The sequence below is a fragment of the Ctenopharyngodon idella genome, chromosome 11 (assembly GCF_019924925.1).
Source record: "Ctenopharyngodon idella isolate HZGC_01 chromosome 11, HZGC01, whole genome shotgun sequence".
NCBI lineage: Eukaryota > Metazoa > Chordata > Actinopteri > Cypriniformes > Xenocyprididae > Ctenopharyngodon > Ctenopharyngodon idella.
In genome coordinates, this window is record NC_067230.1 from 27,694,103 (window position 1) to 27,710,306 (window position 16,204).

The 16,204-nt window shown below is 37.4% G+C and overlaps 1 protein-coding gene across 3 annotated transcripts in view; it reads right to left on the minus strand.

Annotated features, from left to right (window-relative positions):
- Positions 1-13,913, minus strand: part of slc41a1 (solute carrier family 41 member 1) — a 35,463-nt gene extending 21,550 nt beyond the window's left edge. For 2 of the 3 annotated variants that reach the window (XM_051912119.1, XM_051912121.1), the window contains exons 1-4: positions 13,731-13,913; positions 11,931-12,096; positions 11,382-11,854; positions 5,537-5,644 (exon numbers count right to left, since the gene is read on the minus strand). In XM_051912119.1, the coding sequence (XP_051768079.1) occupies positions 5,537-5,644; positions 11,382-11,846 (573 nt within the window). In that variant the 5' untranslated portion in view covers positions 11,847-11,854; positions 11,931-12,096; positions 13,731-13,913. Of the gene's footprint in view, positions 1-5,536; positions 5,645-11,381; positions 11,855-11,930; positions 12,097-13,717 lie in introns of all 3 variants that reach the window. The other variant, XM_051912120.1, reaches the window with a different exon arrangement.
- Positions 13,914-16,204: the final 2,291 nt, after the last annotated feature.

The window sequence follows — 16,204 nt, forward strand, 5'->3', positions numbered from 1 at the left end:
GTTCACTTAGAAAAATATTAGCACACCTCTCCTCAATAAGCTGCACAATTTGAGGCAGGATGTCTTATGTGCCAAAGTTCTTAGTGTTCAGGGTTTGTTCAAGTGCAACCTATAGTAATAAAATGGCCACTAAAAGCCCCATTACTTGATTCTGCGTGTCTACAAATCATTGTATTCGGTTCAGTGTACACCAGGAGGAAAAACATCAATTCTTTCTTTTTTCCTGCAATCTGATGTCTGTTCCGGCTCAAACTACAATAACAGCAAATTAGCAACACTACTATATTACAAATATCCTGTGCAACAGGATGAAGGAAAAAGCAGGCAGGAGGCTGTTAGTGGGGCGGTTGTAGCCTATGTTTAAGTGACGTGAATGTATGTATGTATGTATGTGTGTATGTGTGTATGTACAGGGGCTCCATGAGGCAAAAGGAAGGAGCTCTTGAGTCGATGCCAACCGCCCGCTGCTCGCTGAGGTGACCCCACTCCGGCGGTCATGCCGATTCTTCCGCAGTGCGTCCTGCCTTGTGTAGCGCTTACACACACACACACACACACACACACATACACACAGCATGAGCGGGAAAAACAGAGCTGGCTCAGCTACTTCCACTGCTGATGTAAGGTTAATAAAATAGTTCACCCAAAAATTAAAAAAAAAAACTGTCATTGTTTACTCTTCCTCATGACTTCCACTGAACACAATATAATGTGCTGGTCACTCTTTTCCAGGGAATTACAATGAATAGAGACAAAAATAAGAAACAGATTAGTATGATTCGTAAGTGAATCATTCAGACTGGTTTTGTGAACCATAATAAAAGATTCATAAATAATAATAATCTGAATATGAATAAAGGGCTTCGCCAGAGGGAAATAATTCACACCAAGTCATACTTTTATGATAACTTGATAGTGCTTTTTCTTAGTGCAAGTGCAAAAAAAATGGAAATCTGCCTTTTGTGCTTCACAGAAAAAAAGAAAGAAAGAAAATAATACATGATTGGAATGATTTGTGGGTAAGTAGATGACAAAATTTTCATTTTTCGGTGAACTATCCCTTCAACAGCCTGCCGCTTACTGATAAGTGGGGGTCCAAGTGATGACGATAAGCTCTACGCAAATCATTCTAAGCAAAACATGGTGGTGGTCACGCGCACAACACTTCTACAAGCCGATAAACCACGCAATTGTGAAGCAGACATGGGAGGAACCTCTGGCAGAGGCAGCGACTGGAGCCACGTAGCGTTTATTCTGGTTTTTAGGCCACAAGCTCAGATAAAATTACTTATGGCAGAAAGCCAAATTAGGTGCTTTGTACTGTGAAAACAAGATATACGTTTATGTGACCGTTAACATTTTGACAAACAAGTTGTCAAGCAAGCACAGGGTTTACGGGATGTAATATTTAATAGGATAAAGAGCTAACACCCTTTGACTTAATATTACTGGAACACTGTATATCAGGCGGTTAGTCACCTTCCAGGCATTGTGGAATGGCACAAGACAAACAACACAATCATTAAATAATTAACTACCTAATATTTAAAACTAGCTAGAATCAGAAATAAATTTTTGTTTTGTTTTGTTTTTTTACATGTAAAGAGTCACCTGTTTACATCAAATTGTGCATAAAGCAACAACCTCTTTCTGTAAAGGGAATATTTAAATTAAATTAAAAATGAGCAGTAAAAATCTTTCAAGATCTTTCATTAAATATCAAACCAGGTTAAACGTTTACTTTGTGGTAAAGCTGTGCCATAGCACACTGAGCCATGGTGCTCAAACACATTGACCGTTTCCTCTTTTTCTTCCTTTTTTTTTTACATGCTCACAAAAGCTACATTTATTTGATAAAAAAAATACAGTAAAAATAGTAATATTGTGAAATAGTATTACAATTTTAAATAACTGTTTTCTATTTGAATATATGTTAAAATTTAATTTATTTCTGTGATGCAAAGCTGAATTTTCAGCATCATTACTCCAGTCTTCAATGTCACATGATCCTTCAGAAATCATTCTAATATGCTGATTTGCTGCTCAAGAAACATTATTAATAATCTTATTATTATTGTCAATGTTGAAAACAGTTCTGCTGCTGTTCAATTTTTTTTTTTTGAAAACCATGATGTATTTTTCAGGATTCTTCAGAATGAACAGAAAGTTCGAAAGAACAGCTTTTATTTGAAATACAAATCTTTTGTTACATTACAAATGTCATTACTGTCAATTTAATGCATCCTTGCTGAATAAAAGTATTAATTCCTTTATAATATATACTTAAATACCTAATTTAGCAAATATACACATTTAAAAAGAACAGTGTTTGTCTTTCAGGAAAATGGGCCAAAAATATTGATGACATTATATTGTCTTTTAAAGCATTAGTTCATTTCAGAATTAAAATTTCCTGATAATTCACTCACCCCCATGTCATCCAAGATGTTAATGTCTTTCTCTCTTCAGTCAAAAAGAAATTAAGGTTTTTGAGGAAAACATTCCAAGATTTTTCTCCATATAGTGGACTTCACCGGGGTACAACGGGTTGAAGGTCCAAATTGCAGTTTCAGTGCAGCTTCAAAGGGCTCTACACGATCCCAGATGAGTGTCTTCTCTAGCGAAACAATAGGTCATTTTTGATAAAAATGCACATCCATGACTTCATACATTATGTAATCACGTTGGACAGGTCATGCGTAATGTAGGCGGAAGTACCGCGGTAAGGCGAAAAAACTCCATCTCATTTTCTCCTCCAACTTCAAAATCATCCGACATCGTTGTTTTACCTTTTTTGTAAAGGCCGTATGATTTAGTCTTTGCACATTCGCTTTGTAAACGCTTGGTACTTCAGCCTACGTCACGCGTGACCTTTCCAACGTGATTACGTAATGCATGGCACAGCGCAGAGCTAGTGCAAGACGAGCATTTGTGGTTAAAAAGTATTTAATTTTTATTTCTTTTAGAAAATCTAATGTTTCACTAGATAAGACCTTTATTCCTCGTCTGGGACCGTGTAGAGCCCTTTGAAGCTGCACTGAAACTGACATTTGGACCTTCAACCCATTGAAGTCCACTATATGGAGAAAAATCCTGGAATGTTTTACTCAAAAACCTTAATATCTTTTCGACTGAAGAAAGATAGAGATGAACATCTTGGATGACATGGGGGTGAGTAAATTATCAGGAAATTTTGATTCTGAAGGGAACTAATCCTTTAAGATTTGTCCAATAAAATGCTTGGAAGCATAAGGATGTCACAGAGTACAAGTAGCAAATCATAGCTATTTGATAAAGGACAAGCCCATTGATGTGTCTCATCCCAACTTTCTGTTGGAATAGTAAATACATCAACAACAATTTGACAAACCATTTCATGGGCTCTTCAAATGGGTCAAGTTTGTAATCCCTCCAAAAAAGACCCAAAGTAAGGCAGAGCAACAATCCACACTAACTTTGAACAAGAGGAGACTTTTCCAAAGGCAAGAAATGAAAAATGTAGTCATGTGGGTCTAATTCACGCTATGAAAGAAGTTTAATCTTTTCTGAAGTACTGTAAGAGCATTAAAAAGCAACAGTGCTGTTAATCTGCTGATAATTAGTAGCGGCCTCTGAGAAACAGCATAACACAGCGAAGCACTTAGTGTAGATTTGCAGCACACAGCTGACCTCAGGACTGTGGGGTCAACGCTTTCTGTGTGCCTGTGAATCACTTTATTCCTGCCAAAGGCAGATTCACTTTTTCTGAGTGTGGGTCTGCACCTAATTTAAAGTGTTTATCAAGTACATGTATTTCATTAGGATTTAAAGAAATAGTTCACCCAAAAATGAACAATTTCACATAATTTACTTACTCCCCATTCCTACACAACATTATTTTCTTAATTTAATAATATGACATGAAAGTGAGTAAATGATGAAAAATGTCATTTTGGGATGACTTTTTAAATCCTTTGCTCTCACATGTAATTAAACGAAAAACAATATCATCCGACAGCATGCAAACACTGCTCCCAGATTTAACCAGCTAACATGGGCTGTTAAGGATGTTTTGTGATTAAACATGTAATCTTGGGGCAGGAGCTCACAGAACCACAGCCCAAAAGTATGTCTGGCTATGCCACAAACCTGAGTCTAGCCGAGACACATCGAGTGTAGGAGTACAGAGTGCAAGTAGGGGAAGTGTACTGTCATGTGCTTAACAGGATTAAAATGATGTTAATTTGACCATAGTGTCCTACATGATGTCCCATTGAGCTCTGAGAGAATGGGGCAGACGGCCCAAGTTATTACCCTACTTTTAACATACTTCAGTGAAGGACAATGAAGCTTTGTGAAAATGTTTAATAGTGGATAACTGACCTCTCATGCTGCTGCTTACAGACATACAGTCAAACGCAAATGAGTAAACAAACTCGATTTTGACATATTCTGAAGAAAATGTACACAACCATTCAAAAGTTTGGAAATGTTTTAGAAAAAAGTATTTTATGCTCACCAAGGCTGCATTTATTTAATCAAAAATACAGTAAAAACTGTAATATTGTGAAATTTTATTATACAATTTTCTATTTTAATAAATTTAAAAATGTAATTTATTTCTGTGATCAAAGCTGAATATTCAGCATCATTACTCCAGTCTTCAGTGTCACATGATCCTTCAGAAATCATTCTAATAAGCTATTTGCTGCTCAAGAAGCAATTTTTTTAATTATTATTATCAATGTTGAAAACAGTTGTGCTGCTTAATATTTTTGTGAAAACAATTTCACATTGTTTCAGGATTCTTTGAATGGTAGTCTAAGTGTAAAATATAATTGTTTGCCCATACAAAACTCATCGCCATGATTCTGTGGTGGCTGCCAGGGCATTGTTATGCAGTTTCTAGGGTGTTTTTGGTGGTTTCTAAGTAAGCATCAATGTAGTAAGCATCCAAAATACCCTAGCAAACCCACAGCAATTGCCTCTGCACAGTGTCATGGAGATGAGTTTTTGTAAGGCAAGCCAAAAGTCCAAGAAATTGTTATCATCCAACCACTTAGAAAAGTAATAGCACACCTCCACTCATCAATCCTTCATAAATGCAACTGCCCTCAAACTATATTTCACTCAACGGCTCATTATCAAAATATTTTAACCCCTGATACACCAATATTTTCCTTCAAATGAGAATATTTGTGTAGTTTTGACAGCAGCAGGAAATGGTTCTTCATGATTTCAGCTGAGGTTACATGAAACTCAAACACACCTCTGAAAGCTGCACAAAGGCTAAAGTAAACATTAGTCACCATCCAGACAAAAGAAAGAAAGCCACGGGTCATGACATTGCGTCATGAAATTCAGATGAGATCATCTCAGTGATGTGACCGTCAATAAATATGCAGGCATACAGTTTTTTGATCAGTATTCCTTTCAAAGTCTTAATTTTATTTAAAGGCCCTGTCTTGTGCTGACCTAAAAATACATAAGCTATTTTTCAACAAAAAAAAAAGGTTCCATCATGCCCATGTGTTCAATATTATACTAAAGGACTTACCGCGGTAGACAGTCTGGACGCCAGGGTCATTTCCAAGTTCCCTTTCAGGCCCAGGAGAGCAGGCACCAGGATAAAGACTTCAGTCACCTCTGTGAATACCGTCCAATGCTATTGAGAAAGAGACAGTTTTTAGTTATAAGAATCACTAAACAATAAATCCTAACAACACCTAGAGATCTTCTGTAAGCCATGTTGGAACTAAAGCTGAGAAGATTTATCTGTCTTCTCTCTCTTAAGAGCTCTAGACTGCACCCAAATGGTCGCATTTTGTGACCTTTCTCCTGCTAGTGCAACTAAATTTCATTAGAGGTCACACTGGTGCCACCACCATGTTGCCCAACTGATAAGAGATTTTATTTCTGTTGCATATGAAAACATCAAACGACAAACTAAGCGAAAGTGTAACGTAACCATTCTTCTTGTTCTTTGCAGACTGTTTATCAGCTCAGACCAATAATTAGACAGTGCAGCAGGAGCTCAGAACAGGTTACTCGTGGGCTGATCTTTGATCACACGACACAGTTACTACACAGCGTTGTGAGATCCAGTGAGAACGCATTTGAATTCGCTGCAGTATTAATAACATCGCTGCGAGATCTAGTGAGAAGCATTCAAATTCGACGCAGAATTCTCTGTTATGAACCATATCAGTTCAACCAGGGCTGATGTGGAAACCAGGAGAACACATTGTGTCATGAACAAACAAGTTATAGAAGGCTTTTCAGTCCATAAATCACCAACATTCACCACGGATTTAATGTAGTAACGCTAACTGTAACCATGGTATTGTGGCAAAAATAGTCTATATTATTCATTTCAGGGTGCGTATATCCTTTTGAGAGGAAATTCAAGCAATTTTCAAGGACTTTTAAGTGCTTCACACAACTTTTCCCAGCACTTCAAAGCTCTAAATGTGAATAATTGCATTGCAGGTCAGTTTAAGGTGTGCCGCTAAAGTTTATGCTTTGGCTCTTAAAAATTTTCAGTAAGGGGCTACAGTGCTGGGAGCCCTGCTCTTGCTTTTGATCATGAGCTGCAATTTGATAGTTTTATCTCAAGGAAAATTGATTCATCTAGCCTACTCAAAGGTGAAATGGATTTACAAGCTGCTAAAACTTAAAAAATAAGTGTGATCATATATAGGGTGAACTATAAGCTGCTGCACTATTGATATTAAGTAGTTTTGCTTCTCAGATTTTTCTCCTGAATCCCATGTCTCCTATAGAGTGATCTCAACAATATCTCACAATGTTCTCCAATCAGCCAAGATACCAAAAGATCTCAATATGAATAGCCTGTTGGTCTTTCTTGTTTTATGTTTTATTAAATTGAAGGGATATCATTTTTAAATAGGGAAATAAGAACCTGCAAAATAATCTTAAAAACGAATGTGAAAAACATTTGTGATAAGATTTGTGTGTAACGTGATCCTGCCTGAAAAAAATAGTTATGATATTTTTGCATAATAAGACCTAATTCACATGTTATAGCTCTGCATTCTAACTGTGTCAACAATTGACTTGTTTGTGTCCATTTGTATTTTTCTAAGGAATTTTAGGAAAAAGTTTTGAGAAAGTTTATACAGAAAACTCAAACATATCTCCTGAGATATGAAAGAGCGACCATGAAATCATCCTCTGTGGAATCCTTGTGATGTGAGATTAGACCCTAAAAAACAAACACTGTTCCATTTATAACAAAGTTTCCAGGGGGAAAAGCTCTGATAAAACTGAACTTATCATCTGCCAATGTGAAATTCAGGCCAATTTCAGGTCTATTGACGTCTTCGTCTATTTGAATCTCTTCCAAACGCCCAACTTGAGACGTCTGAAGTTGATGACTCTGGTAACTGGCAGGCTGTTTTTTTTTCCATTAGGCTGCAGTGACTTAGATGCAATGCAGCAGCAGGCAGTATAGATCAATACATAGAAGGAGTGCTTATCTTTAGACCCATTCCCACTGGTGCACAGCAATTACAGGCCTGACACTGACTAGCTAAATCAATTCTAGCAGCATCTCGTCAGCACATGGAGAGAGTGAGAAAGTGCGGTGGGCACTGCTAACGTAACGTTTGAGAAAAAGCGAATGGTAAACATAACACAACAACACAAAATCTTCCACAAATAGCAGCAAAAAGAAGTAGTTGAGGAGTTTGAGCAGTGCAGCTTCCAGTGGGTGGGTTTTAATGGCCGTTTCTTTTTCCTTGAGTCTTTGGCAGTGCAGGGGCCACTTTTAAAAAAGGACGAACATCAATTGGGAGCTGGCGCCCAGCCACTTTGTCTTCGGTTCCCTTTGACTGAACCTCCTCTACTCTGTCTATCTCCCTCCCCCAGTACGGTGTTGTCTTCAGGGAACAGAGCAGTCCTGGCCAATGCCTCCATGTGCCTCCAAGGGTTCTGCGAACTTGACGCACAGCAGTGCAGGCATGCAACCGGAGGGGGGGCTCGGATTGCAGGATTGTGTAATGTTGGCTGGCAACGCTCCTCGGTTCCAGCACCTTAGTCTCCAAGGCTCAGCGTATAAGGTCACAGAGGAATTCTGAAGACGCACTACCAACCTGGGTTGTGTTTAACACTGGTGAACCTGCAGTGATCTGAGTATGCTAAGATTTTCAATATAAACTCATCAATAGTTTACCCAAAAAATCATGTTCAAAACCTACATGTTGTTTCAAATAAACATTCCAAAAAGTGGTTTTTCACAACAATTTTGGTTCCCAATGAACCTTACAGTGGACAGTTCTTAAAAGAACCATTTTTTAAACATCTAAAGAACCTTTTTCCACTATAAAGAACCTTTTGTGTTATGAAAAGGTTCCATGGATGTTAATCAATCTTTATGAAACCACATATATATATGAAAAACGCTGAAACTAAAGTAACTGAAGTAAAAATAAAGGTAAATAGAAATATTAAAAAATAATAATACAAATGACAAAAGCACATAACAAAATTACAAAAATATTAATAAATACCTATCAATTAATAACACTGCAAACAATTTGGGACGAACTACACATCAAAGATAAATAAAGATAAATAAATATTTAAGGGATTTGAAACCACACCTAAACCAGGGATGTCCATTCGGAACTAGGACGGTAGATCTCCAGGAACAGGATTGGGCATCCCTACCCTAAATCCTAAGTAATATTGACACTAGACTTGGCAACGCCACTAAATAATCACATGAAATCTTACATGTTAATTGTATAAGCAAATGCAATGATTTATGTGTGTTTGGCAAACAGGACAAGTCATTATTTTGATCTTTGAGACACTAGGAGAGAAAGGAGGCAAAATTTCGGCACCTTTTTCTGACCACAGTTACTCCACTGGACGTCTGGTGCTTAACTTGCTGTTTGCACCTGAAACCAGTGAACTGCACTGATCAAACATTAAATTAAAATCTATTATATGATCTCAGCTCACAGAAGGTTAGGACAGGTTATGCTTGTCTGTCTGGCACTGAATTATGTCAAAATGAGATGAGGGTGAATGTGGTAAACCTTAACTGGCTTCCTGTCAGGCCTTAATGTTTAGTCTGTCGCACTTGTGGTAAAAATAGTTTTTCATACATTCAAACTTCAGCACAAACAGGTCTGACTAGAGGTTTTCTAGCACAATACATTCCACATCAGCAGGCTAAGAGGCGAAATCACCAAGTCGGCTGAAAAACAAGTTTCCACGCTAGACTACAGAGGGTGTGGAGCTGTGGTCTGTATAATGTAGTGAACTAAAACCTCATGGCTTCTACAATGCTGTATGTGAACAACAACTAGTGAACTCTCTTCCACACAATTGGTTATAAAATGTCTTATGCCAATCCACAGGTCAACACCCTTTCCTCAGAAAACAACAATAAGTAATAAACAATCGCTCTTTGGATTTCAAATATGTGATTTCTATCTTTCACTGAGGAAACTGAGGAAGTGAGGTAAGTATTACATGGAACAACACGCCTCTTCAGAGATTCTGTAGTACCCACAATGGTTCTGAAAAATCCCACATGGTTAACCATTCTTGCACCTACCCGGGGTAAAACGGAAATTCATATGACCATCTGTAGAGTAGTGCATTTTCAGTAGTAATACAGATTACCTGCCTAAAGAGCACTGTGAATTTAGAGCAGCCAAAAGTTATTTTAGTAAACAAGGTTCAAAAAACATGCAAAGTGATCTGACTGCCACTAAGACACTTAACTTATTGCTTACTGAACTAATGTAGATTAAGGTCTTGGGAGAGAACATCTGTCCACCAAAGAAACAATTACTTAAATGGCATCACGGGATCAACATTCTTCTTTAAAACCTGTTTTTGTACTTTGAATAAAAATACACTGGAATCGCACAGAGCGACCTATACGGTTTCAAAAAGGTGACAGCTGACTTTATCCTTTATTAGATTGACCTTAAAAAATATACATCCTGTCAGCAGGGATGTGCTTTTTATTTTTAAACAGAGCAACCATAAAAACACAACTGTTTTCAAAAGTCAACTGCAAATCAATCAGTCATTCTATCTATCTATTAGGGGTGTAACAATATATCGCAATACAAAAATGCAACAACATGTATCATGGATAGTTAAGATAGATAAACTACTAAATATAATGTTGAATATAATGTATAATAATGCTAATAATAAATAGGGAATATTTGTGGGTCCTGATAATGCCAAATGTCTTATGTTACCTGTAAAAAATCTATCTATCTATCTATCTATCTATCTATCATTAGAGTATCACTGCTGAAAATAGATATTAGTTCTCAACTCTGTAGATTTCAATTATTTATACACCTTACACATCCTTCACGTGATAATCAACACCAATACACCCTTCCACGTGCTGTTAGGGACAAGGGAAACCCTTAGCATGGAGCAGCCCATGTTCACTGCTTATTTGGAAAAAAACCTGTTGCAAGCAACCAGCATCTGAAGAGCGTCGGATATGCTCACTTGGAAAACTCTGATTGATGGCTATCTGTCAAAGGCATTACAAGCATGCAAGACCTCAGAATGAGTTACAATTACTTTTACTTTTGATATTTGTAAATGTCAGGCTTTGACATACTGCTTCTCTTCAATGAATAAGATAAGCCATACTGAATTTTAAGTCTTTCTGGATAAAAATAAATGTATTCCAGAACAGAATATTCTCATACTTTTTTCCCCTACATTTTTCACCAGAATCTTTTTTAATCCTTTGAAATTTTTTAATTTATTGTTTTTAGGGCTGTTTAACAATTAATTGTGATGAATCGTATCCAGAATAAAAGTTTGTGTTTACATAATATACACACGCATATATGTGACCCTGGACCACAAAACCAGTCATAAGTCGCACAGGTATATTTGTAGCAATAGCTGACAATACAATGTATGGGTCAAAATTATCGATTTTTCTTTTATGCCAAAAATCATTAGGATATTAAGTAAAGATCATGTTCCATGGAGATATTTTGTAAATTTCCTACTGAAAATATATCAAAAATGTATTTTTGTGAGTGGATATGCATTGCTAAGGACTTCATTTGGACAACTTTAAAGGCGATATACTCAATATTTTGACGTTTTTGCACCCTCAGATTCCAGATTTTGTCAAATATTGTCCTATCCAAACAATCCATACATCAATGGAAAGCTAATTTATTCAGCTTTCAGGTGATGTATAAATCTCAATTTCAAAATATTGACCCTTATGACTGGTTTTGTGGTCCAAGGTCACATATTATGTAAAAACAAACTTTTATTTTGGATGCGATTATTAGTCGTGATTAATGGTTAAACAGCCTTATTTATCTCCAAAACGTACATTAAATGCAAGAAAATTGTGTTTTACTCACTTGAACAATGTCCAGAACCATGCCAGCTGCAACTGTCCCAAACCCTGCCAGCAGGAAAGGGAACAAAACCTGGAGTCCAATAGAAAAGGACGTTTCCTTCAGTGGAGCCGGCGGCACCGGGCTTTGGTCCGTACTAGTGTCATCGCTCTCATTGCTTTGGCTGGCGTTCTCCAGGAGCGCGTCCTCTTCCCTCTGGCCTTTCGCGTTGGCCCGACAGTCGAGGACCACCATGTCCGGCCGCTCGTTCTCCTGATCGCCGCGGTCCGGTAAGGAGGTCACCTCTGTGAGTTCGTACTCCCCGGGAGTCTGGGGCACCTCCTCAGGGTTGTCCGGTAGTATTACCGGATGGACAGACCCATTGGAATGGTGGTACGCCGGCGGCGCTCCCTCCTTCTTCATCTCTATCCTTTCCGTCCCAGTGGACATGTCGGACAGTTTGTCTTGATCTTTCGACCAGAGTACCATGCGGAGGCCTTAGGATGAAAAGTGTCAAATAAGAAGAAATTAAGAAGCTTGAAGGTCTTACTTGAGTTTAGATCAGCCGTTCACCTGATCTCTGGAGATAGTTTATCCCATTAAAGATGGCTGGTGCTGATGAATGAGTCTACAGGTCGAGGAAGAGAGGCAGGTGCGTTCCCCGTCTCCAGGCTTGTGTAAGATCCTGCCTGAACTTGGGTAGCATGCAAATTATGTTCCCCATTCAAAGCAAATTTTCCTTTAAGACATAACAACAAAAAGCCACATGTTAGTCTGTGTGCAAAAAAAAGAATCCAAGTGAAATATTCTTCACAAAAGAGACAAAGCGGATGTCCTGTAAGTGCAAAATGTCACAAAAATGAACGTCCAATGCTTGCGTCTCTTGAAGGCACTTGGCTAAAACTTTCCAACCAGCTCTGGGCAGTTGGAGGGCTGGATGTGTCTCACTTTACACCACGTGGTAAATTGGTTTTTGAAATGTATTTAAAGGTCTCTGGAGTCAGGATACTGTTACAACTCACTGAAAAGCCTAAGTCCGATAAGGTTGACTTGTCACCTGCCAAAGGGAATTACATAATTACATATAACATCTTATATAATTTAAGCTCTTAAAAGTTCTACTTTCTTCAGTTTGGTTCAGGAATCCCTGTACAATTTCTGCATCTATGTCAACCTATTAAATCATAAATGTAAGATTAATTGCTGCCTTAATTTTAAATTGAATGAGTGAAGATCTTTTTTATGACTAATTAATGAGAAAATCAAGCTAAAATTCTGAAACCCCCTAAAGAAATTAGAAAGACAGACAGAGACAGACTAGATAGATAGATAGATAGATAGACAGATAGATAGACAGATAGATAGATATCAAAAACGATAGCGACATTAGAAAACATTTAAAAACCGGCTTCGCTATGAAGTTTCACTGAAAAACACGTTACGGCAAGTATGACAGCACACATTTTCTGCATGACGTAAAAACTTCATAAACTGCCTATGACGTGATATAGGCTACTTTTAAACATGACGAAACTTTCTGGGCGATTCTTGAGAGAAAGCACCCAGAAACGTCTTTTCGGCACGGTAGAAAGCAGAGAGTATACGAGCCAACAACAATTTGCTCATTACCTCCGCACTGAAACAAAATCCCTACTTAGTAGTCCGATCAAATCCAGCGCAGCATGGGACGACGTAAATTAACACGGCTCGGTGGTACTTCGCATCAACACCTCGTTCGTATATCCTTCAGTAAAGAAAGTTCATTTCATTTGTTTAAGGCTTATTCTAAACTTTATACCAATTAGGAACAAAGTGGCGAAAACAGCAAAACAGTACAAACTTGTGTAACAGTAGCCTATCTGGCACTTATAAAGGTTTCTAAAGTGGTTCTGTCGAGCACTTGAAAGTTCAGCAAGAACCCCAAATAAACCCCCATTTTGGGTGTATAAGGTTCTTGAGCTACAATGCGGTTTCGATTAAAATAAAAAAAGTTTAAGTTCTCTAAAAAATACTTTACATCATACTATGGATGGTTTATAGATGTCTTTCTGATGATAAACTATAGAATAAAGTTAGAATAAACTGTCAAAGATTCTGCTAGTATATAAAATCTTTTTAATTTCTGATTGGAATCTTTACATTTAGAATTTTAATGGTTTAAAATGTAAAATTGGATAGTTCTACATATTTTACACACCAAGTGTATATTAAGCCACAAGTTAATCACGTGTAATTTATGGTTTTCAAGGACATTATTAGAATAGAGCTTTTGCAGTGTGAAAAATTAATACCAAATTACAACTAAACAGATTTATTTGTCATAACAATATAGTATTAACAGACGCCGGTAAATTAGTCACCTCAGGTCCCTACCTTGAAATGAAGACGATGCGGACCTGCTGTCATTCTCCTGTCATCCAGGCGGATCTCGTGCCCTTATCTATGGTTATGGAGCCGGACTGAGATTAATCAGTAACCTCTCGACTGAGGCTGTCAACTCCGATCCGTTACATTGTTCCATTTGACACGCGCTCGATCCTGCGCATCTATATGACAGGAGGAAGTCGCTAGGCGGGCGACGCTGACGAGAATTACGAATCCTACTATGGAAAACGCTTAACTCATGAATATGTAAATATAGCGCCCAGTCACGCAACGTAATTAATATTCATGAAGCCAAGCCTTCGCCCTAGTAGGATTCGTTCCTTCGCGAACTGACTAGAGCAGAGTCTAATTTTCAGCCAATCAGAAAGCGGGGCGTCACGGTATATAATTAATATTCATGAGACAAGCCATCGCCATAGTAGGCCAAGAAGGGCTCGCGTGTGTGTTAACATGTGTTCATTTACAAGCATCAGGAAGCGCAGTTGATTTTAATTTAACAACACCCTGGATAATCATTGAAACTAAATATGTTTGTCTTCCTGAATCTGTTTCCGAAGGCTGTAATACATTCACTGCACCCAATGCACCCATAGAAAATGAATAAATATGAATTAATCTTCATACAAGAGGAAACTATTAAGATTAAATTGCCAGAAATAAATTGAGTTACATGCAGCGACAAATAAAATGAATTTAACTAAACTACTGATTTTTTTCTATTCAGTTAATGCAAAAAAAAAAAAAAAAAAAAAAAAGAGAGAGAGAATGCTAACAGATTTCTAATAGAATTTATATTTGAAAATATATTTATATTAGCCTATATGCATATATATATATATATATATATATATATATATATATATTATATACTAGTACTATACTATATACATATACTAGCTATATGGTAAAATATGGTGTTTTAAATATGCAGAAACAAAAACAACCTACAATCGAACATTAAAACCTGTAACCAACTCAAGATCCCTATACAGCCAAAATAATAAGAGCTCCAAAGAAGAACCTATATGATTAAATGTGCAATTCTGAAAACTTTTTCTATGGTAGAATACCTGCATAAAGAAAACAACTACAAAAATAGCTTTTTTTTTTTTCTCCTAGTACACGCAGTATAAGCCTCAGCACTGAGAAGTCACAAGGCATGGCTTTAGTCTGAAATCTATCAGGATGTCGGGAAGCTGCTCTCAGCTGGCCAACCGGGACACCACAACATGCTTACACCCCAAGGCATCAACACGATCCACAAACTGACCCCTAACAAGATCCCCTGGCGCTCTGTGCTCAGTAGTGCTTCTCAGGGGACAAAAAAGTTGCTTTGAGAGTTATTATTCTGCTTGCCAACAAGAATGTCTAAGAATAAGAGGTCTAAGAATGTTTCCAAAGTAGCTGGTTCTGAAAACCCAAAACCTGAACTTGTAAATTTCTAGCCTTGGGTGGAATCTAATGTGTTTATAAGAAATCAAAAGTGAGGCCTTTGTATTTTGAATTGGAAATCCTTGTCTCTTTCTGATAAGGGACAAACACATTACAAAAGTGAACATGTTTACTGCCCACTTAACGCAGGCCTGTTGTCTTTAGTGACCTTATGGACCTGTATTTTGAAGCATGTATTTGTTTATAAGACACTTTCAAAGGGCTGCCATGCAGTCAGAGATAACCTATTTATTTGTGTTGTCAGACAGTGTTATCTGACTTGTGATGTCATTTATTGTTGGTGGTTGTAGTGAATGACACATTCACAGACGTGTACAGCATTGTTTACCACAACCAATGTGTGAGTTGATTAAAGTTTATATGTGAATAAAAGCCTAAATTCAATCTGTTTATCATATAAAGTGATTGAGTCTCTTTAGAAATTTTGGACTGAACCTCTTAATTTAGTTTTATGATCTCTTTATGAACTTTTTGAAACGTCAAATTGTCAGTTGCATAGCTGTCACTGGAGGGACGAAAATTGCTTAGATTTCTTAAAAAAGATCTTAATTTGTGTTCCAAAGATAAATGGAAGTCTGATGGGTTTGAAATGACATAAGGGTGAGTAATTAATGACAAAATTTTCATTTTTGGGTGAACTATCCCTTTAAAGGCACAATATGTAGTTTTTCGCCACTAGCGGTCGCTTATTCAAAACAAAGGCATAGCTTGATGACGCCTTGATTTCGGGGAATCATGAGAGGTGTTCTCTTCATGTCTACAGCCGGTGGAAAAGAATCGGGACGGGACTCGGGCAGAAATCATGTTTATGGATGAGGTAATGTATTGAGTAATTAATAATTGACGACGGGCCTTTGAATTCTTAGAAAATAATGCACAACCGAGGTATAATGAGGCCACGACGCAAAGCGGAAGAATTCAACGGCCTGGAGTCAATTATTCCGCTTATACTACAGTTACCACACCTCAAGACACTGTTCCGATGTTGTATTTCAAGACATTTGTCAGGT